Source organism: Hyperoodon ampullatus, assembly GCF_949752795.1.
Source record: "Hyperoodon ampullatus genome assembly, chromosome: 6".
NCBI lineage: Eukaryota > Metazoa > Chordata > Mammalia > Artiodactyla > Ziphiidae > Hyperoodon > Hyperoodon ampullatus.
In genome coordinates, this window is record NC_136919.1 from 20,712,041 (window position 1) to 20,735,339 (window position 23,299).

General features: G+C 44.3%; 2 protein-coding genes across 2 annotated transcripts; one reads left to right on the top strand and one right to left on the bottom strand.

Moving 5' to 3' along the window:
* Nucleotides 1-719: 719 nt before the first annotated feature.
* On the bottom strand, nt 720-14,401 carry LOC307054777 (uncharacterized protein C9orf43 homolog). The gene is made up of 13 exons (XM_079706671.1): nt 14,239-14,401; nt 13,985-14,135; nt 10,594-10,651; nt 9,213-9,304; nt 7,535-7,601; nt 6,624-6,778; nt 5,799-5,949; nt 5,358-5,418; nt 5,028-5,086; nt 4,710-4,797; nt 2,401-2,480; nt 1,432-1,489; nt 720-1,214 (listed from the first exon to the last, which is right to left on the bottom strand). The coding sequence occupies exons 1-13, from the start codon at nt 14,387-14,389 to the stop codon at nt 1,003-1,005; spliced, it is 1,383 nt and encodes a 460-aa protein (XP_079562797.1). The 5' UTR covers nt 14,390-14,401; the 3' UTR covers nt 720-1,002.
* A 3,032-nt stretch (nt 14,402-17,433) lies between these two features.
* Nucleotides 17,434-18,838, top strand: POLE3 (DNA polymerase epsilon 3, accessory subunit). Its single transcript, XM_079706449.1, has 4 exons — nt 17,434-17,567; nt 17,668-17,753; nt 18,108-18,226; nt 18,498-18,838. The coding sequence occupies exons 1-4, from the start codon at nt 17,502-17,504 to the stop codon at nt 18,668-18,670; spliced, it is 444 nt and encodes a 147-aa protein (XP_079562575.1). The 5' UTR covers nt 17,434-17,501; the 3' UTR covers nt 18,671-18,838.
* The last annotated feature ends 4,461 nt before the right edge of the window (nt 18,839-23,299 follow it).

Consider the following 23,299-nt stretch of genomic DNA (forward strand, 5'->3'; position numbering starts at 1 on the left):
CCCAAGGATGCAGGGCTCCCTCGCTCCCTAGTTCCAGGTCAGAGGGCTACTTTCCAGGAGGAACAGAATGTCATTTCTCATCCTGCCCATAGCTACCTGTCGCTGAGACTAAGTTCTGTGAGTACAGCCCATAGGCAGAGTCTCTCTTCTTCCACCCAGCCCCTAATTGTGGGAAGGAAGCTCTACCTTGGGTAGAGCTGCTGAGAATACTGGGGCCCCACCTGCCTTTACCTCAACTCATGGGGCATGGAGTCCAGGCTTTTAATACCCAAATCTAAGATACTGGGTACATGAAAGTTTCCTTATATTATTCTCTTTTATGTAATTTTGAAATTTTTCTGTACTAAAAAGCTTAAAGACAAAAACGTTTTTAGAAATCCTTCCAAAAACCAAGTACAAGCAACCCTGAGACTCTGAAATTCTGTGTCTTTAGGAACATCACTGAAATTTTCCTGTGGACTCAGTAACTTAGGAACTGGATCCTTAGACTCTTTTAGGTTAATATGAGTCCTCTACCACACAAAGAATACTACACATAACACACAGCACAATGAATGTTATTTGATGATGATGCAGATGCCATCCTCAAAATAAACCATTTCCAGGGAATAAGAGGAAAAGCAACTCAGTAGGGGTTCCCACAGGCCAAATTCATCTTCCTATAACTAGAAACCTTTCAGTTTCAGAGAGTAGATAAAAGTGACCCAGAAACAGAGAAATGAATCTTTTGATAAGCAGCAGCTGTATTTAATCACTAAAATTATCCTGGCCCTAATGGAAGAGAAAGAGTCTAAGTTAGAAAGGGGTGGGGCTTTTTCTCCCTCGCTTATTTTAGAAGCAAGTAGAAGTGAATGAAGAAAACAGAATCCCTAAGGTCAGACCCCGGTAGAGGCTCCAGGAAGTAGAAGTCCCCTCTCCTTCCTGCCCTTATGTCCAAGGTCACTGTCCTCAGGAATCCAAGCATCCTGCTCTGGAATAAGGCTGCCCCACGATGCCTTCCGCCTATGCCTCCAGAGACTCTTCACTCTGTGCCCCAGAGGGTTGGTTCTCCTCGTCCTCTTCATCAGTGGCCTGAAGAATCCTCAGCAGTTTGAGCTCAGGGTTCCAGCCTGTTCTAGAAGTACTGTTTGGGGTCCTCTCTTGGGCTTCCAGCAAAATCTCCATCTGAGTCCTGATGTCCTTGTTAGTGCATCCTATTGTGGATAATTCAGGACCTAAAAAAAGACCCAGCCATTAATTGCACCTGTAGCCTTCTCCCAACTAACTGTGAAAAATCAAGACAGAAAGGAAGGGCTGGAATGTCTTTAGGACTCTTCTGAGGGATGAGAGCTCTGCCCTCCAGGGAGGTGAACCATCCTGGTCAGCACAGGTTCAGCTCTCCCTGTCCTCACTTACTAAGGTCCCTCCACCCTAGTATCTTGCTCTTCCTACCAGGGAAGGAATCCAGGTTCTTCTTAGTGCAGTCCATCTGAGGTCTCTCTGTGGAATCCTGAAATTCATACATGTAAGGAAACTTGAATCAGGACTTTAGGAAACAAAGGGCTTTTCTTTTTTTTCTTTTTTTTTTTTTTTTGCGGTACGCGGGCCTCTCACTGTTGTGGCCTCTCCCATTGCGGAGTACAGGCTCCGGACGCGCAGGCTCAGCAGCCATGGCTCACGGGCCCAGCCGCTCCGCGGCACGTGGGATCTTCCCAGACCGGGGCACGAACCTGCGTCCCCTGCATCGGCAGGCAGACTCTCAACCACTGCGCCACCAGGGAAGCCCAACAAAGGGCTTTTCTAAAAGATGCTTTTCTTGGAGAAATTAATATCTAAGACAGGACAAGATGCCACCTCCTGAGATTGAAGAGAGAAGCTTGTGTCATGCATTCTTTGACCTCCAGGCTGACCAGATGAAGCCAGAGCCCAGTTTTCCCCATTTCCAGCTGTCAGCTAAGGGTAGATTGCCTCCCAAGGTGGCTGCCAAGAATCCTCCCATTCCTGTATCCACATGCCGTTCTTTCCATCAAGAGATGGAGTTGATTTCCTCTCCTCTTGAATCTGGACTAGACTTGTGATTTTTTTGACAAATAAAATGTGGCAGAAGTGATACTATTCCAGTTCCAGGCCCATCCCTAGGAAAGTGCTTTCATGAGATTACTATGCTCTCAAGAAGCCCAAACTAGCCACATGGAGAGGCCTCATAGAAGAGAACTAAGACAGTTTGGCCAAGAGCCCCAACCCAGACTCCAGCTGAATGCAGCTGCATGAGTGAACTTAAGCAAGACCAGAAAAACTGTCCAGTCAACCCACAGAACCATGAGAAATAGCAAACCACCATGGTTCTGCTTTGGGGTGGTTTGTTATACAGTGACAGACAACTGAAACAGCCCTAGCAGAATGGCCCTCAGACACTCTCACCTGTTTCAAAGTGGAGCCTTCTATCTTCATGGGCTGCTGCTGTTTTTTGTCACTTTCCCGACCTGGTAGAGTTCTGTGACCTAGTGACCACAAAATCAATGCAATTCTCTTCTTATTGGTATTTCATATCCCATTGTTGGACTTCTAGTTGATCCCTAGTCTACAGGTGACTCCCCATCCAGGACAATACAGAACCTTAGAGGCAGGTAAAAGGGAGTTAAGCCCTCTGAGTTCTACATGTGATTCTGTTCACCTGGGACTGTGACCACACCTATTACAGAATTAGCGATTAAGATAAAGTCTGTATTAAAATATCCAGGATTCCTCCATGAAACCTAAGGGGCAGGTGCCTGTACATCATAGTAGCAAAAGAACCTCTAAGTCTACCTTTTCAGTCTACGAATACTGCTCTTCCTTTCTTGTGCCATCCCTGTGTACCTATATTGGCTTCTGAAAATGAACATCCTCCCTCCCAAAAAAACTCTAGATCTATGATTCTTTTGTATCAGATGTTTCCCCAACTAGTCCCTAAATGCACTTATTCTTTCCTTTCTCAGTTTCCCTTTCTTTAAATGAACATCTTCCAACCTGCCACCAGAGGTATGATGGTAAAAGGGAATGCTAATCAAGGAACTCCCTTGCTCGGCACTTGTGTTGGCTCCCTAACAGCACTAGTCCTCACCTTAGCTACACACTGGAAGCACTGGGGCATTCTAAAAACCACCGAGGCCTGGATACTAACACCAGAAACTCTGATTTGACAGGTCTGGGGTGCAGCCTGGGTTTTAGGTTTTTAAAAGCTCCTCAATTGATTTCAGGGCACCGTTAAGGTAGAGCATCACCGACCACCACTAAGGATAAAGATCAAACATCTCAGCAGGCTCTTTGGCCTGATTTACCTCTCTCCCTTAAACACCTGACCCCACAGCCACGTCAGACTGCTCAATGCTCCTCCCTGCAGCCATGCTCCTCCAAGATGCCTTTACCCAGCCTATTCCTGTTTCCAGGAATTCTCGTCCATACTGGGAAAACTCTCACTCTCACATATTCAAGATCCAATGCAAGAATAACCTCAGGATTTCCCTGGCAGTCCAGTGGTTAAGACTCCATGCTCCTAGGGCAGGGGGCACGGGTTCGATCCTGGTTGGGGAACTAAGATCCTGCATGCCACACGGCATGGCCTAAAAATTTTTTTAAAAAAGAAACAAAAAATCATCTCTTGCATGAGGTCTGTCTCAGCTCAAGGAAGACAAGCCACCGCTCTAAGAACACAATTCAAAGGTCCCCCCAGTCATCCAAGCAAAGCTGCTCTTATTGGAGGCATCAGGAAAAGGAACAGAAGGCACCAGAATGAAACTCAGGGGACTGGTTATCACCCTGGATGCAGGGCTAACCTTGGACAAGTACCTCTGCCCCAGTTCTGTCTACCTCCCATGTGAAGGTCAGAAGCCTTCTTAGATCTTCAGGTTAGAAGACAGTTTAGGTAACAGAGAGTTCAGTGGGATGGGAGATAAACCAAGAACAGCATCCTTCTCAGGAAACATCTCACCCGAGCCCTCAGTGCCCCAGGGTTGCAGAGTGAATTCTGATGATTCAACAGTTATTTTCACATTACAGACAGCAACGTCCAGTCTATTTAGGGCAGAAAAATCTTCCAAGGTTTAGGGGGATTCTTTCTCCCTCCCTCCCATTCTGCACTCAAGCTGAGAAACGTCAGAGGGACCAGGGCAAGTATATCCTTCAGCTCAGACATGATAAGAACTCCAAAAAGAGGAATCTCTTATCTCTGGCATGAACACCATAGAAAAAGGATCACCTGTCAAGAATTGGCCCCTGCCTGCTGGATGGGGCTAGGTAGTGTGAGCCTCCTGAGACTTTAACCTATGGCTGAGAAGCGGCTGACTCTGCTTCCTCAGAACTCTCACGGCCCTCTGGTGAGGGACCCTGGCTCTTCCTGCCTTACTGGCCGATGGGCCCTCAGGGCTCTTCTCTTCAATAACCTGGGCTAGCTCTTCATCCTCAAACTGCTGCCTTTTCTAAAGTAGGACCTGAGGGGAAAGTGACTCTGACTCATGTTCATGGTCATCTCTCAAATCCCCATGTGAAGCAAACATCTGGCCCAGCTCGCTTGCTTAGTAAATATTTGATGGAAGGATGATACATGGTAGACCAGCCAAACCAAAGCATTCCAGGGGGAATTCCGAGTGCCTGATAAAGGCAGGTCCTCAAATGACAAACGTGTTCAGCTTTTCCTGTCCTCAGCTAGGTCCTGGGATTCTGTCACTCCCAAACCCATACATTCTCCTTACCACAGCATGGGTCATAAACCATGGCACCTGAACGCTTATGCGAGGTGTTGTGGCTCCCTGGTTCACTTTTGGATTTCTTTTTAGTCTCCTGAAACCCACATGAGGGGGAACTGAATTAGGACTTTTGGAAGTGAAGAAACCTTTTATAAAAGGGTTTAAAGGAAGGAAGTTAGTATCTATAACCATACAGGAACTTTGCATCTACAACCAGCAGACACCAGGGAGAATCCCATCTCTCATACATCCCTTCCTGCTCCAGGCTTCACCCACTTGCTTGAATCCTAGCAGGTCCTGGGGGTCCCCTCGCTGCCACTCTACCTGTTTCCCAGTAGCTGTCTTCACCTTCCTCTGTTGCTGCCGCTGCTGCTTCCTGTAACCTGGTGACCAGAGAGCCAGCTCAATCCCCTTCTCCCTGACAGCTCCCACCCTTCCGCGGGGCTGCTTGCTGTGTTCTGCTACCCAGTGGTGACACTCTCTCTCTAGTCAGGACCAAGCCGGGAGGGGGTGCTTTTTGAAGCTGCAGTTTTCTGAGTTCTACATGTGACCCTATAAGACTGTGACCACAAACATGGGACCAGGATCAAGTATAAGAAATGTGGGCTGACGGGGAATGGTACCTGGAGATCTAGCAGGACCAGAAAAACCTACCTTCTGTTGTCAGGTTATAATATAGTTTCTTCAAATGTTCAGGATATCTCAATGCTGGTCTCTAGAGAAAAAGAAAAAGAAGAAGAAAAGCTCCACTGTAGGTCTTTCCCTTTCCCAAAATGTATCCCCAAATGCATTCATCCATCGAGTCAACAAACATTTTTTGAGAAGCCAATGTGTGCAGCATTGTAGCAGGGGCTCTGGAGAGGGGAAAGGTGTGGGAAGCAAAATGCAGAAGAAATAGAGAACGCTGCTCTCCTTAAACCTCTCCCTGTACATTTGCTTTCACCTACATACAGCCCAGCCCTTCTATGGGGCCTGGATCCAGAGTGGAAGGATAGAAGAGAAAGAAGAAATAGAACGTTAACTCCTCCAGCCTTGAGGAGAGATGAGTTTGGACTTGCATACAGACATCTTCCTCTGAGGTTCCCTAGCTCTTACTTGCAGGGTGAGGCAGTGTACAGATAAATACATCTTAGCAGAAATGGCACTGTCAGGTTGGCTCTTTTCCAGGGGAGGTTTCTTTTTCATCATGGCCAACTGTGTCTGCATCTCCAGATAAGGTATGGTTTTCCCTTTATCCAGCAAGAGGCTGCAGGGAACAGAAACAGCAGAAAGTCAGCAACAGCTCTTCTTGGCTGAGGAGAAAGAGATGAAAAGGCTCCAAATTTGAAGACATGTCCACTCTGGGCCTTAAAAGGCCTGTACCAACAGGTGCTCATTCGGTAATGGCTTTGAGATGCAAGTATGATAATTGCAGCTGAATGGATTAAGTGTTTACTATATGTCAGGCTCATGTGTTTTATACCACTGAATCATTACCACACCCTAAGGACAGGTATTATTATCCTCATTTTGCAAATGAGGAAAATGATGATGAAAGATGCTAACTAAATAGTCAAAATTCACAAAGGCAGTAAATTTCAATATGAAATTCAAAGGTTGTCTCGCTCCAAACCACATATCCGTTCTGCCTCCCACTTACCCGTAACTCATCTACAGAAAGAAGAGCATGTCTACCTCCCAGTAGAGGTTTAAATGAGAGAAGATATGCAGTGTGCACAGGGCCTGGCAGATGGTAAGTACTTAATAAATGGGGGTGATTACTGTCATCACTGCACACTGATAAGTCCAAGAACTCAGTGACCAAGTAGGGTGGCAGTTTTCTCCCCTCCCTCCTCAGAAAGAGCACACTGCTTAGACCCTTCTCAGCTTCTGAAGAAAAGAAGATGCTCTGATTCTCCCATAGGCTTACATGGTACTTACTCCTTCAGTAGATCCTGAGGTAACATGTCATACTGGTTCCATAAAGGTACGCATTCTGAACTTAGTTGTTCAAACAACTGTACTGGGGAGGGAGGAGGCACAATCGTCCCTGGAGGTCCCGACTGTACTTTTGTGTCCCGAGATGACTTGTGTTTCTGGAAGAGAAATGGTGGAAAGAAGTCCCTGAAGCACTCTCTTCAATGCCACTTTGTCCCATCATCATTCCAGCCTCCCAGTACATTGGTGCCATGGGAAACTCTTGTTTCCAGACCTACTCCAGCATCCTCACCTCCTCTACACTACCAGACCCACCACATTTTTCCCAATCTGGCTCTTCAACCCTATTGTTGAATTCAGACAATACGGGGATTAGCTGTTTTGTGTCATTTTTTCCCCAAAAGGTTCTGAACAAATACTTATTGGCCAACTATGTGCCAGGCATAGGGCTAGGGCTGGGGATTCAGCAACAAACAAAATGGGCCAAGACACTATTCTCCTGGACATAGCAACCTGCCAGCTTTGTGACTTACCCAAGGCTACATTTACCCAATAAACGGCAGAATTAGACTCAGAAGCACAGGTCCATTATAACTTCGAGTCTGTTGAAATTCTATTCCCATCACAATGAAAATTAGCTTTTAATCAACCAAAAATTCCCTCTGAATACCCAACAGTTCCTCCTAACATCTCTTCAAGGTGTTCTTTTACCTTCCTACAAGGAGGAGGTAGGGGAAAAGAGTCTCAGAGTAGAAGACGGTTTGGTAATTATTCCTTTCTTAAGAGGGGTTTTCTTTGGCAGATTTTGTTCATTTAAAGAGAGGATGGGGGGAGGGGGAAGATACCTGAAAGGAAAACAAAAATAAACTCTGCAGAGTAATATCATGAACGTTTGGCCAAAACAGCAAACTTACGCCTGTAGATTTCTTTCTTTTCACCTCCCCATCCTGGCTGTGAATAATATGCTTCTTCTCAGCTGGATTTGAAATAAGAATAACCACAACTTATTCCCAGACATCTTAGAAACATCAGGGATATGTATGAATGATGAACATGAAGATTTCCATCCTCCATTCAGTACTCTAAGACGGCTGGCTGGGAAGCCAGGGGTACCTGCTTCCCAGAGGCTGCTAAAAACAAGAACCCCACACCCACCTCGCCCTCACATCTGAACTAGGTTCCCCACCATCCTCTCATACAATCCAGTTACTTACTTTCACAGTATTCATCCAAATTAGTAATTATATACTTAGGTACAGCAATGCCTATAATGTCTGAATCCCACCACCACCATAAGACTCCAGGAGGAAGGGACAAAGTATTTAGTTCTCCACTGAATTCCATTGCTTAGCACAGAGGTGCTCAAATATTTTTTGCTCTGTCATCTCCCTCCTCCTTCTTGCCTGGAACACAGATATGATGGCTGAAGCTCTAGCAGTCAACTTAGACTTTGAAAGCCCCTAGAAGTACCTAAGAAGATGGAAGCCATGGGCTAAAGATGATGACCCAAAAAGCTAGAAGGAGCTCTGGCTTCTGATTACCTCATGGAGCTGACGTACTAGCCCTGGCCCACCCAACTCTGGGCTTCTTTTACATGAAAGGAAATAAATCCTTAGGGGTTTTTTGTTTACACCATATATATTCACACACAAAATGCATATAAAGAAGCATACACAGGATTTTTTTTAAAGAAAATAAAGTCTCATCATCTCTAAACAGTCACTCAAAAAGAATCTGAAAGCCTCAGCAGTCACGAAAGAAAAACCAATTTCTTCCAATGACTGTCAATATTAGCAAGCCTTTGGACCTTCGCCAAATGATCTTTGTCACACTTGCTTTGTACACAAGTTCTATATATATGCTATTTATTTTGTACCAGTGTGCTAGTCCTTAGGGTTGAGACCAAAGATTCACAGCCTTCACTGAAAACTTTTTTACTAGTTGCTGATGGCTAATAAGAAAAACTGATAGTCAGAAGGCATTTGTTTCTTAATCAAACCTCACAAATACATTGGGCCCTATCTTGTATGCTATTTACTGTCAAGTAGAATTTTATGTAGAAAACTCCCAAAGCATGAATCTCAAAGTGTACTAACAAGAATTCCAGTGTAGCAAGAGGCAAATACAAGAGACCATAGCCTTCTGCTCTGCTTGACCTCCTGCTTCTTGCAATGAGGTAGCTAAAAGCGAGGTCGCAGGGGACTTCCCTGGTGGCACAGTGGTTAAGAATCCACCTGCCAATGCAGGGGACACAGGTTTGATCCCTGGTCTGGGAAGATCCCACATGCCGTGGAGCAACTAAGCCTGTGTGCCACAACTTCTGAGCCTGTGCTCTAGAGCCCATGCTCCACAACAAGAGAAGCCACTGCAGTGAGAAGCCCACGCATCGCAATGAAGAGCAGCCCCCGCTCGCCGCAACTAGAGAAAACCCACGCGCAGCAATGAAGACCCAACATAGCCAAAAATTAATTAATTAATTAATTAATTTTAGAAAAAGAAAAAAAAAGTCACAGAGAGAAGGTCTGAAGAGGACAACAGGCATTTGTAGAACACAAGAGTTGAAGACTCCCAAGTTCTCGACATGATACTCACCTCATATGCTTCTCTGGGATCCAGATTACATCCATATTTCCTATATCTTGAGGACAAGGAAGTTGTGTCTCATTCAAATTTAGCACTGATAGCTAAGAGAAAGATATAAAGCCTGTGTATGTACCAGGATAAGGACTGAATCATCATGATAACCAAAACGTATGGTGGTTCAGAAGACGGTAAGAAAAAAAACACTTCCCATCCCCAAAATATCTTCATACTGTTCCTCCGAGAAACTAGGTATCAGTAAAGGTACTCTGCAAGAGTGATCTTGATCCTAGATTTATAAGGAAATCTTATAAATCATCTAGTCTATACCCCTGGCAGGGTCCAGGCAGGGAAAAAAAAAAAACTATTAAAAATAAGGTTGTCCCCATGAAAAGGAACTAACTGGCTTGGGGGAACAGAGAAGACCTTTTTTTGCACCATAAACCCTTTTATGCATTTTGAATTTAGAACCATGTGTGCGTATTATCCTAGACAATTAACTTAAAACTAATTGAATCTAACCCTCTCATTCTGAAGAGGTCAAAGAGGTAAGTGATTTGTTCATTCATCTTTTCAAACCCATCTACCCTCTCTTGGTCCCTTACACTCTCCACCACATGAAAAGTGAAGGATCTTATGGGAAAAATATAAGGCATCCAGTAGGACTGAAAAAAATAGTAAATCTCTATTGCAGACAAGTAGAAGGGTTTTTCCCTTCTTAAAATTTAGCTCTTCTCCTAACTAGCTGTATTTCAGCAAATCACTTCCTATCTGGGCCTCCCAGTTTCCTCAACTGTAAGATATATGAGATAGACCATAGCAATATTCTTCAAACTGCAGTTGCAACTTATTCATAGGTCATGAAATCAAATTTTGTGAATCACAGCCTACACTGTTTTAAAATGAAATAAAACAGGATAGAAAATTTCAGAGTATATCACTCATAGTTGGGATAAAGACTGTTCCATGATATTTTGTTGTAAAGTGTATCTCTTACCATAGGTCATAGCTAAAAAACTCTGAAAGTCATGAGTGTAGACGATCTTGAGGCTTATTTTAGATCTGACATTCTGGCATTCTAATTTCCCTGTATTATGAGATGACTTAGCTGAACATGCTCTATGCAGGACAGAGACAGGAAATTCTCACCTATGCCAAACTACCACAAATCAATCCCACTGTGTCTGGGATTTCTAGAAACAGTATAACATGTAAAGGCATTAGCACAGAGCCTAGCACATAGTAAGGGCCCAATATTAGATACTGATCATCATGATGATCATCATCATTACTCAGATTATAGTCATCCTGAATGTTAAATAAAGGCAAATATTTTATTCCCACTAGTAAAGAGAAAATGCTGAGGAAGTACCTTTTTTAATCTGTGACTTACTTTGGGAGATCTGTTAGTACGGTATATTAAGTCTCTGTCAGGTAAATCCTTCCAAGGCCTAAAAAATGGGAGTTTCCAAACATGAAACAGAGTCACAAAAGACTTAACTGGAATGATAAAATTAGTGCTATGAGGAAAAGCCTCCTACTTATCTACAGAAACCCTTGGGCTTAATTCCTACCAAATGAATGTAGGGTCTCAGCATCGCCTTAAGTTTTGTTTGTTTTTCCTGGAACAGCTTCCAGACATTGCACATTGCAAACACTTCACAACTATTTGTTGCATCAAACTGCATCCATAGCCTATGTACTTCTCTCTCCAACTACAGACAGTTACATCACCATCAATAAAAATTTATTAAGTTACTTTGATGTAGACGTTCAAAAACACGCTAAATAAACAAAATGTAGCACAGACATACAATGGACTATTTTTCAAGCTTAAAAAGGAATGAAATTCTGAAAAATGTGACAACATGAGTGAAGCTTGAAAACATTATGCAAGGTGAAATAAGCTAGACACAAAAGGACAAACATTGTATGACTCCACTTATATGAGGTACCTAGAATAGGCAAATGCATAGAGACAAAAAAATTGAATAGAGATTACCAGGGGCCACAGGGAGGAGAGAAAGGGGAGTTATTGTTTAATGGGCACAGAGTTTCTGTTTGAGATGATGAAAAAGTTCTAGAAGTGGATAGTGGTGATAGATGCACAAGACTGTTGAGTGTACTTGATGCTACTGTACATTTAAAAATGGTTAAGGGCTTCCCTGGTGGCGCAGTGGTTAAGAATCCACCTGCCAGTTCAGGGGACATGGGTTCAAGCCCTGGTCCGGAAAGATCCCACATGCCGCGGAGGAACTAAGCCTGTGCACCACAACTACTGAGCCCGCGTGCCACAACTAGAAGCCACTGCAGTGAGAAGCCCACACACCATGCAGCAACGAAGACCCGATGCAACCAAAAATAAATAAATTTTTAAAAAATGGTTAAAATGGTCAATTTTATGTTATGTATATTTACCACAGTAAAAAAAAAAAAAAAAAAGAACATTAACCCTTTACATTTTCGTATCATTTGCTATTTTATTTTTTTCAAAAACATGTTAAATGTATAAATGAATGAATATTGCAAAGAGGTGTAAGATAAAGACCTAACTCCTTGGCCTGATTTATCAAGTCCTCCAAGACACAGGCCCCTACTTTTTACTCCAGCTCCCCAGCCTCATCTCTGACCATTCCTGCTCTCTGTTCTAGACACAATGAGCTACTTTCCTCATATGTAAACAATTTCCTCTTGCCTCCAGGCCTTTGCATGTGCTATAGTCTAGAACGCCCTTCCCATGCATTACCCACCTATAAGCCCCACTTTACTAGGCTGCTCTGCTTTCAGGTCTAGGCACAGATGCCAGCTGTACAGAAGACAGTGCCCTGGGCTAGGAGCCCTACCTGTGTGCTTCCACATACCAAAGGGGCACTCCTCTCACCACACACATCACACTGAATGGTTCTTTGTCTCCCCAGCTAGGCTGAAAGCCCCTTGGAGGTAAAGACCGTATCTTGTTTACCATCATATCCCCAGCGCAGAACAAAGTGGCCCTACTAAGATATATTTCTGAATTCAATGAGCAACTAAGCAAATGATGTCATAGTCTGCTTTGATGGGACCTGACTGCAAGAAGTCACCATTTTCTCAGCGTTCAAGTCTCAGAAAACCAGAAAGTAGTCCTACCCTCTCCTATACTACCTTTTAGCCTAACAGAAATCATCAAGGGCTGCTTAAATCAAACAGGAAAAAGAAACCACTATAAGGGCCCCCATTAGTGTTTTGATTCCAGGCAACAGGGCCTTTGAATTTTAAGTCTACATTTTCCACAGACATATGTCCCTTAGCTTCCAACATCAGCAAGCTCTAACTGGGTGCCTAGACTCTGCAGGAGATTCAAAAGGAAACCACTGCTTCTGCCTTCAAGAGCTTACAAATAATTTCATACCTAAAAATAAAAGATAAGAAAAACAGCATATATGGACACAGTTTTCTCAAGACCCATAGAAGCTGATGAGATACTCCCTGTTATGAGCTGAAGTGTGTTCCCCAAAATTCTTATGTTGAAGTCCTAATAACCCCCAGTATCTCAGAACGTGACTATATTTGGGGACTTCCCTGTGGTCCAGTGGGTAAGACTCCGAGCTCATAATGCAGGAGGCCCAGGTTCAATCCCTGGTCAGGGAACTAGATCCCACATGCATGCCACAACCAAAAGTCCGCATGCCACAACTAAACAAGTCCATGTGCTGCAACGAAGATCCTGTGTGCCACAACTAAGACCCAGTGCAGCCAAAATAAATAAATAAATAAATATTTTTAAAATCTTTGTTAAAAAAAAAAAAGAATTTGACTATATTTGGAGATAGGACTTTTAAGGAGATAATTAAGGTAAAATGAGGTCATATAGGTGGGCCCTAATCCAATATGACTGGTGTGATTGCAGGAAGAGATCAGGACACAGACACACACAGAAGGAAGACAATGTTAAGACACAAGGAGAAGATGGCCACCTACAAGCCAAGGAGAGAGGGCTCAGAAGAAAACAACTCTGCCAATACCTTAATCTTGGACTTCTAGCCTCTAGAACTATGAGAAAATAAATTTCTGTTGTTTAACCCACAGTCTATAGTACATTTTTTATGGTAACTGTAGAAAACTAATACACCATCCCCCCTTTTAACCAACTCCTACAAGACAAATAAGAATACTTTCTTGGACTTCCCTGGTGGCGCAGTGGTTAAGAATCTGCTTGCCAATGCAGGGGACACGGGTTCGATCCCTGGTCCAGGAAGATGCCACATGCCATGGAGCAACTAAGCCAGTGTACCACAACTACTGAGCCTGCGCTCTAGAGTCTGTGAGCCACAACTACTGAAGCCTGTGTGCCTAGAGCCCGTGCTCTGCAACAAGAGAAGCCACCGCAATGAGAAGCCCATGCACCACAATGAAGAGTAGCCCTGCTCGACACAACCAGAGAGAAGCCCGCGCATATCAATGAAGACCCAATGCAGCCAAACATAAATAAATAAATAATTTTTTTTAAAAAAATAAAAAAGAATACTTTCTGCTTCCCACTGACTATTCATCACTCCTTTAAGTGAGGGTTTGTTGGGTTTTTTTTGCCACGCAATGCAGCTTGCGGAATCTCACCTCCCGGACCAGGGATTGAACCCGGGCCACAGCAGTGAAAGAGCCGAGTCCTAACCACTGGACCACCAGGGAATTCCCGTTAATGTTTTGTTTTTAATCTAGCTTTCTCAAAGTCTACTACATGACCAAAGGAAGTTAACCCAGAATTTTGAGGTCGTAATCCCTTTAAGGAAGATCCCATGATAATTCACCTGCGTTGAAATTTGGAGTAAAACTTTGAACGTTGAGACAATAAAGAGTGAGCCTTGGGGAAGGTAAATCCTGATGAATGACCACAAGCAAGTCTCTTGTCCTGGAAGCAGGAATCTGCGATGTTTACAATGGTGAGCACTGGGAGTCTGTCTGAAAGACCAGACCAGAGGAAAACATGTAACATGTCAAAAGGGAGCCAAACAGAAACAATTCAAGGATCTTGTACGGAAGGAGACAGGGCTGGCTAATTCACCTTCAGCCTCCAGAGGAGATTTGCGGGAGGAGTCCAGAATTCGAGGGTGGCCCCTCTCAATTCGGCGGAGAGTTGCCCAGCATTGTGGATGCTGACAAACAGCCAGGTCACAGGTAGTTTCATCCCACTGGCTTTTATCTGGCAAGTCCATAGCTACAAATGGTTTAGGACAAAAGCCAATCTTGCAGCTTTCTAGCCCTCTGGAAAAACAATCACCACATAATTAGGGAATACTATACATTAGCCATGTAGTCCAGATATTAATTTGCACTCAAAGCATGAAATATTTCTGTTGAACCATATAGATAAATGGTCATCACAGGATAATTAGGAACTGGGTAACGAGCAAGTATGAAATTATCTCAGCATGGAGTAGGGTGATAAGGGTTTGGGTTCAGACTGACTCCAGAAGGTCTCCTAACTGACCATTTAAATTAATAACTGAGTGACCTGAGATTTAACCAATCTGAGCTCCAGTCTCCTCAGCTGCAAAATGAGGATAAGTTTATTTCACAGGATCACCACAACAATTAATTAATGGACATGAAAAGTTCTGGCATATAGTTCAAAATAAATATTAGCATCCTTTCCTTTTCCCCTTCATTAATCATTAGGGAGAAGATGCCACCATCTCCAAAATGCCTTATCAAATTATAAGTAATGTACATAGCACTTGAGTATCCTCAGATTTTGTTATACACAGGGGCTCCTGGAACCAATCCTCTGTGGATACTGAGCAACGGCTGAGTCACAGAAGTGCTTTAGATGGCTCAAACTTTTGGAAGAGATGCTTCAATTTTCAGTATGCTCCAGTTCTCACTCAGGCGGCTAAAATACCCACCAGAAATGAATGGGTTTGCTCAAACAGCAAATCAGTCAACCCACAGTTGCATGAGAAGCCACTGGCTTTTCATTTACTGGCTGTATGCTCTTGGGCAAGTTAATTCACCTCCCTCAGCCTGTTTCCTCATATAAAGTAGGGAAGGGGAAATCCCTAAGTAGCATCATAGAAGCATTAAATAAGATAATGTGGGCTTCCCTGGTGGCGCAGTGGTTGAGAGCCCGCCTGCCGATGCAGGGGACATGGGTTCGTGCCCTGGTCCGGGAGGATCCCACATGCCGTGGAGCGGCTGGGCCCGTGAGCCATGGCCGCTGAGCCTGCACGTCCGGAGCCTGTGCTCCGCAACGGGAGAGGCCACGACAGTGAGAGGCCCGCATACTGCAAAAAAAAAAAAAAAAAGATAATGTACTTTTATGTATGATATATAATAGGTGCTCAATAAATGTTATCTTTCTCTCTCTAGAAATGTTTTAGGCAATCACTACCACCTGATCCCTAATAACTTTTTAAGGACAGTGTCCATTTCTTTCTTCTTTTACTCAACACATTTACTGACTACCAAATATGTGAGGGGACCTGTTATGGGCATAGAGAATGATAAAGAACTAAATAAGTTCCTGTTCTAAAGTGCTTATAATTTAAACCAAAGATAGCAAACTATTGGCCTGGGATTGCACCTGGCCTATGATTTGTTTTGTTTGGCCTGCACTTTGAGCCATTACACAAAGATGGAAATAGTCCATAATGTCCAGATTGCTGACTCCTCTGGAAGATTAAAATATCTAACAACACAGGGGCCCAATTCCAACTAGATAGCAACTGGCTGGAGCTGGGCACCTCCTGACATCTTTAAACCAGGTGTATTCTAGCCAAGTGCACAGTTCTCCCACCAAACCCTATAATCTCTAACTGAAGCAGTTTCAGTTGCCATTTATCATCCCATTTGCTGTCGTTTTTTTTTTTTTTTTTAATATATATAATAGGGAAATCTTTCTCGTGTTCATGTCGCTGTCAAAAACAGGAAAACTAAGGGTGACCTGAGACAGCAGGTTTCAAGATAAAAAAGCATTTCTCCTTGCGGGAGTGAGGACAATTGCTACAAATGTAATAGGAAAATGGTAGAACTTAAAAAGCTACTGCAGGGACTTCCCTGGTGGTGCAGTGGTTAAGAACCTGCCTGCCAATACAGGGGACAAGGGTTCGAACCCTGGTCAGGGAAGGTCTCACATGCCGCAGAGCAACTAAGCCTATGCGCCACAACTACTGAGCCTGCACTCTAGAGCCCATGAGCCACAACTACTGAAGCCCACACTGAAGTCTACACTACAGCCCACACTCGTGCTCCGCAACAAGAGAACCACAACTAGAGAAAGCCCGTGCGCAGCAATTAAGACCCAACGCAGCCAAAAATAAATAAATAAAATAATTTGTAAGAAAAAAAGCCACTGCAAAACCATGGAAATTTTTTTTTACTAGCAAAGATGCACGATAAACAATTCGATGAACTAAAAAGCAAATACAATTGTAAGAGGGTCTGTTTTTGAATGCGAATATAATGTTACATTATTCTTACAACCGGCTGCGTGTTGCCCTTTTGTTACCTGACCAGCCCGAATTGAGCCCCGAGGTCTAGTCATGCCCATCTCTATGTCGCCAGCCCCAGCACTGTGCTGGCATAGTCTGCGTTAAAAAAAAAAAAGTTTAGGTAACAGTTATTCTTAATACCATTACTACAAAGTTGAGAGGGCTAAAAACTAATTTAGAGGTGACCATTTGCGCCGGCAGAGTTGAAAAACGATTTCCCGCTTCGTTCCGGAAAAGGGAACTGGGAGAATGCGGCCTCGGAGGGCCGCGCTTCCGCGAAACCAAAGCAGAAGCCAAGCGGCCTGCGCCCACAGAAAAACGCCACTCTTCGATGCCCGGTGAAGTGAACGATAGGCCCAGCCTCTCATCGGGAGGAGCCCCGCCCCGCCCCGCCCCGCCCCGCCAGCTCAGTCCACGCCTCCGTCTCCCACGCTAGCTACCAGGCTGCGACGTCGCCAGGAAACGGCGCAGAGCACTATGGGAAAGGGACGGAAAGTCCAGTGAGCCATACTTCATTTGCTAAGCAAGTTCCAGATATGGTGGTGGTGTGAAGCAGAGAAACGAGGCTGGGAAGGGACGCCAGGTGCCGGTGAGGCCGGACGGAAACCCCTCGAGCCAAAACTATGGCAGCACGGAAAGCTCGGAAGCACCGGCCACTGGAGGCGGAAGCTGGGCTGGTGGAGGAGGAAGGTTATGGCGCGCGGGGCACTGTGGGACACTGTGTGGGCAACGCGGGCCGCGACGGAAGCCTCATTGGGTCAGACCGTGGCGACGCGGGAAGTCCGGACGCCGTAGCTGCCTGAAGAGGAGGTCCGAGGCCTGGGTCCCGGCCGCGGCAATGGCGGAGAGGCCCGAGGACCTAAACTTGCCCAATGCCGTCATCACCAGGATCATCAAGGAGGCGGTGAGCAGCTCCGGCTGGCGGACGGGCCAGGGGCGGACGAGCGGGCAGGGGAAAACAGGTCCTGAGCCGGTAGCTTTGCTCACCCGCGCTTTTCTCACAGCTCCCGGACGGTGTCAGCATCTCCAAGGAGGCCCGGAGCGCCATCTCCCGCGCCGCCAGCGTCTTCGTGCTGTACGCCACATCCTGGTGAGGCGGACAGAGCTAGCCGGAGCTTAGCTGGGCATAAGGGAGGCGTAAAGAGACACCCCCCACCCCAACCCCGGTTCGGAGTTCGTGGCCTGGAGCCCGCAAACCCCAGTAATTATGTTCTACCTCAGTGGAGGGAGGTTCAGAGCCCTCGTCAGGTCTTGCAATCTCTGAAACAAAATAAGACAACAGTAACTTTGCTTTAACCCTTTTGTGCAGGTAAGGGAGGGACTTACCGTGTCACAAAAATCCATGCCTGCAGGCTTTCTCGTGCCACTTCTGGGTGCTCCTTTTCCCACCCACTCTGTACGCGGCAAGAGGGCATCTGACAGCCCTTAATCTTTTTTCTTTCAGTGCCAACAACTTCGCGATGAAAGGGAAACGCAAGACACTGAATGCCAGCGATGTGCTCTCCGCCATGGAGGAGATGGAGTTTCAGCGGTTCGTGACCCCGTTAAAAGAAGCTCTGGAAGGTAACTACCCTTTCGTTTTCTCATCCAAGTAGATGTTCATCCTGTATGATCTGCTTACCTGGCCCTGAGTCTTTATCAGCTTGGGTGCCTTTAAGTCTGGTAAGCAAGTATTGGATGCGACTCCGATGGCAGGCACCACCGCATAACTGTTGGTGGTGCTGGGCGGGTTATTTTTCCTTCTGTGCCTCAGCTTTTCCAATTATGCAGTGGAGTTAGCTGCTGCAGTCTGGTTCAGCCTTGCCTCCTAACTCCCTCCCCTTCATCCTTACAGCTTACAGGAGGGAGCAGAAAGGCAAGAAGGAAGCTTCAGAGCAAAAGAAGAAGGACAAAGACAAAAAAACAGATTCAGAAGAGCAAGACAAGAGCAGGGATGAGGACAACGATGAAGATGAGGAAAGGCTGGAGGAAGAAGAACAGAATGAGGAGGAGGAAGTGGACAACTGAAGAGGATGGGGAGACGCAGCTCGGAAGGTACCACTCTGAAACGCCGTACACGTTTGTGTGAAGCTTTTTCGTGCTGGGCAGAGTAGTCTTAGGCAGAAGATGGAAATAAAAACTGAATTATCATCAGAATTATCATCAAAACCAGCGCTTCCCAGACTTGGAGCATCTGAGTAGCGGGATCCTGTTTTGCTTTTAATCAGTGTCAAGCTTATGACTTTTTGGCGAGAGAGATTCTGAACAGCTAATTTAATTGGTCAATTTGATCTCTCTTGTTTACTTACACGTATAGTTAGGCAGTTGTTGATCCCCAGTTCCCTCCCCACCCCCCAAAAAAGTAATAATAACTTCCATGCTGCCGACTGTGTTCCAGATCACAGAGGCAGTCAAGGCTCAGGAAAAATTGGAGTTTGATCATGGTCAGCCTATTTGATTGTACAGTATTTGGCAATACTAGCTTATTTCACGTGATCAGAATGGCTTAGCTTTAGGAAATTACTATAAGGGTTCGAGAGAACAATGAAATCTTTTCTACTGTCTCCTCACTTGACAGTAACATTAATTGAATTTTGGTTTCTACAGACCCACTTGGCTTGGACTCCTTCTATATTGCCTATAGGCATGTTACCTGCTTGGGTGGCTATGTTCTCGGCACATAACGCTTTTAAATCAACAGAGTAGAATTAGTCAAGTAAGGTTGCCAATGTCTTACTCTTGTGAAACAGATGGTTTAGTCTTAAATGCACCTCACTGCCTGCGACTGTACAGCTTCAGGATTTGTTGTCACCTCCTGGAAGGTATAAAATTCCAGGCTTTCTCTTCTTGTAGTCCGTCTCCTAGACTTGTGACTTGGCTTTTCATTATTCCAATTCATGACAAGTTCCAGACTTTATTTCTTCTAGGCACAACTTTCTCCCTCTGTGCTTCTCACCTCCTGTCTCTGTTCTGCCTCTCCCCTGCTCCCCATTCCCACTTTCTCTGTCCCTCTTTTTCTCACTTCTCCCAATCCAGGAACTTGGATGACCTGCTTAATATCCCAAAGTGTGGTTTCCTCTGATTCCCTAGTTCTAATCTCATGTCATTTTTTTTTTTTTTTTTTTTTGCGGTACGCGGGCCTCTCACTGCTGTGGCCTCTCCCGTTGCGGAGCACAGGCTCCGGACACGGAGGCTCAGCGACCATGGCTCACGGGCCCAGCCGCTCCGCGGCATGTGGGATCTTCCCGGACCGGGGCACGAACCGGTGTCCCCTGCATTGGCAGGCGGACTCTCAACCACTGCGCCACCAGGGAAGCCCTAATCTCATGTCTCTTAAAAATGATTTTGTAAACCTCTCTGAACCATAAGGGAAATCTGATGGTGCTCAGGAATCTAATTCCTCCCCTAACCCATCCCCTTTAACCGCTTCTGAGGTATCTCTGTTGACCTTTCCTAGTTTTCTTCTCTTTCCATTTGGTGCTTCGAGCACATTTTTGTTCGTCTCTAAGTTGAGTGCTTGGAGGTTGAAAGGTAGTGAAATGTAGTGTGACACTGTTAATTTGTTAAATGAATACAGTGGAAAGTTTGTTGATAAATGAATGAAGAATATTGAGAAAATTATAATGCTTTGTATAAATAAAAATTCCTGTTAAAAGTGATGACTCCTCTTTAATCCTTCTTGTTTGTAAGTGTGCTTTTGGGGAGGACCACTGATCATGCTCTATACAGTTCTTGGGGTGTGGACTGAGCCAGACCCTTATAAATATGGGATCCTGCGTCACCTTGGATGACCAGCAGATGCTGCTCATTAACAAGCAGGGGCGCTGCTGCTCTTCAACCACAGTGAGAGCTTCCCATGGCTCTGCTGGGCACCCTATACGTGGTAGATGCTCAACAACTCCAAACGTTTATTGAGTCCCTGCTGTGTTCCTGGCACTGTTTTAAATGTTTTCAAGTATTAACTCTTAAATCCTATGAAGGAACACTGCTGTTATCTCCATGATTTCAGCTATGACACTGTATTACCTCTAGATTACGTAAGTGTTTCAAATCATATTTCACAGATAGATACACAAGCCCAATGCTCATTAGGTCCATTAGGTGGCTTTTTCCTTCTCCACAGCAGAAACATCGCTTCTTTTTTTTTTTCCGTCTCTCACATTTATATTTGTATGAAAGACAAAGCTATTCAATAGATTTCTTACTTCTCCCTTGAAATTTATATTGATGCTCTTTCTACAAGTTAGTTACAATGTCACAGTATATGTCTCTGGGAAAACAGCATACACTGAGTCCTTCATAGTTGGTTATTGTACAAATGATTTTTTTTAAAATACACTGAACTTCAGTTTTTTCATCTCTAAATTGGCAGTATTAATACCTACCTTAGAAGGAGAATTTTGAAAGATAACAGAAGACTTTTAGCACAGTGGCATGTACACAGCACGGCCTTGTTTTTATTTTTGTTTTTCTCTTCCATACATATTTTCATTTTCCTTTGAATTAACAGAACAGCTTCAGAATAGGAAAGAAATCATTTTTATAATCTTGTCGAAGATGATCTCTTTTCTTTCATAATAGTAGCCTAAGGAGAATGTAAACTGGCTTTTGGAGCAGAAGAATATTATTTAAGGATTACCAAAATAGTTCAAGTTTAACTCCAGTTTGCTCATTCTATATTAATATATTCATTTCTAATTGTGTAATTTAAAATTTTTTTATTTACGTAATATTGATTTATAACATAGGTTTCATGTGAACAACATTCTGTTTCTACTTCTGTATACAACATGCTACCCACCAAACTTTTATTTTCCATTCGTCACCATACTGTTGACTCCCTTTACCCGTTTTTCCCTCCCCCTTGCCCCTCCCCCTCTGGTAACTGCTGCTCAGTTCTCCGTAGGTTTGGTTTGGTTTGTTCATTTATTTGGGGTTTTGTTTTAGTTTTCTATGTTCCACATATGAGTGAAATCATACGGTATTTGTGTTTCTCCACAGGACTTATTTCACTTAGCATAATAACCTCAAGGTCCATTCATGTCACAAATGGCAGGATTTAATCTTTTTTATGGCTGAATAGTATTCCATTGTATTTATACACCACATTTTCATTATCCATTCGTTGATGGGCACTTAGGCTGTTTCCATATCTTGGCTATTGTAAAGAATGCTGTGCCACGTTGAACATAGGGGCATATATCTAGAAATATATTGTTTCTTTTTTTTTTTTTGGCCGTGCTGCACGGCATGTGGGTCTCAGTCGAACCTGAGCCCCCTTCAGTGGTAGCGTGGAGTCTTAACCACTGGACAACTAGGGAAGTCCCTAGAAATATGTCGTTTCTTTTTTTTTTTTTTTAACATGTCGTTTCTTAATTCCCATGAGCACCACTCAGCCAAGCCCTCAAGTCCCATCTGGACTTCTGTGGCTTCCTTTGAGCTGTTTCCTGCCTCATCTCTGCTTCCCCTAGCTTCCTCTGTGTACTACTTGCCAAGTGGATCTTCCTGGAACATTGCTATGTTGCAGTCCCTCACTGCTTTCTGTTAAGTCAAATCCATACCTAGACCTGTTACTCAAAGCCTGCTTAAGGTGGGCTCACCTGACCTTCTGTAACATGCTTCTACCCCAACATAAGGCTCCAGTCAAGAATGAATCCCCCAAAGAACTCTCCTTCCACACGACCCTAGTTCTTAACAAACTTGGACTACCTAAGAAAAATCATGTTTCCTGCGGGTGGGGACTATAACTTAAAACTATAGAATTCAAGGACGGAAGAATCTTTGAGGTCATCCGCCAGTTTTTCCCAACCACACCTCTCAATCCTGTAGCGGTATCCGGATTTTGAAGTTTCCTTACTAGGCCAAGGTAATGTTTCTCATCTGTTTTTAACCACAGCCCTTCATGCCTAGAGATTCTGATTTGGATTTGGAGGGTGGGAGGATTACCATCCTTACCCATGCAAAATTACAAAAAATCTCCTATTTTCACAGATGGGAAATTGAGGCTCATCAGAGAGAAGTGACTTACCACTAATTTATAAAAGCTGGGATTCCGTTCCAGTGCCCCACTGCCTTGCTTCTATTTTTTTTTTAACTAAACTTTATTTTTGAACAATTTTAGATTTACAGAAAAGTAACAGAGTATAACCATCACCCAATTTGCCCTCATGTTAATCTTATATAACCATGGTACATTTGTCAAAGCTAAGAAAAAACCCATATTGAATTTGGTTAGCCAATTTTCTTTTTTGATTGAGATAAAACTCACAGAACATAAAATTACCCTTTTTAAAAAAAATAAAGTTATTTATTTATTTTTGGCTGCATTGGGTCTTCATTGCTGCGTGCAGGCTTTCTCTAGTTGTGGCGAGTGGGGGCTACTATTCATTGTGGTGCGCGGGCTTCTCATCACGGTGGCTTCCCTTGTTGCAGAGCACGGGCTCTAGGCACGCGGGCTCAGTAGTTGTGGCTCGTAGGCTCTAGAGCACAGGCTCAGTACTTGTGGCGCATGGGCTTAGTTGCTCCGTGGCAGGTGGGATCTTCCCAGACCAGGGCTCGAACCCGTGTCCCCTGCTTTGGCAGGCAGATTCTTAACCACTGCACCACTGGGGAAGCCCCAAATTAACCATTTTAAAATAAGCAACTCAGTGGCATTTA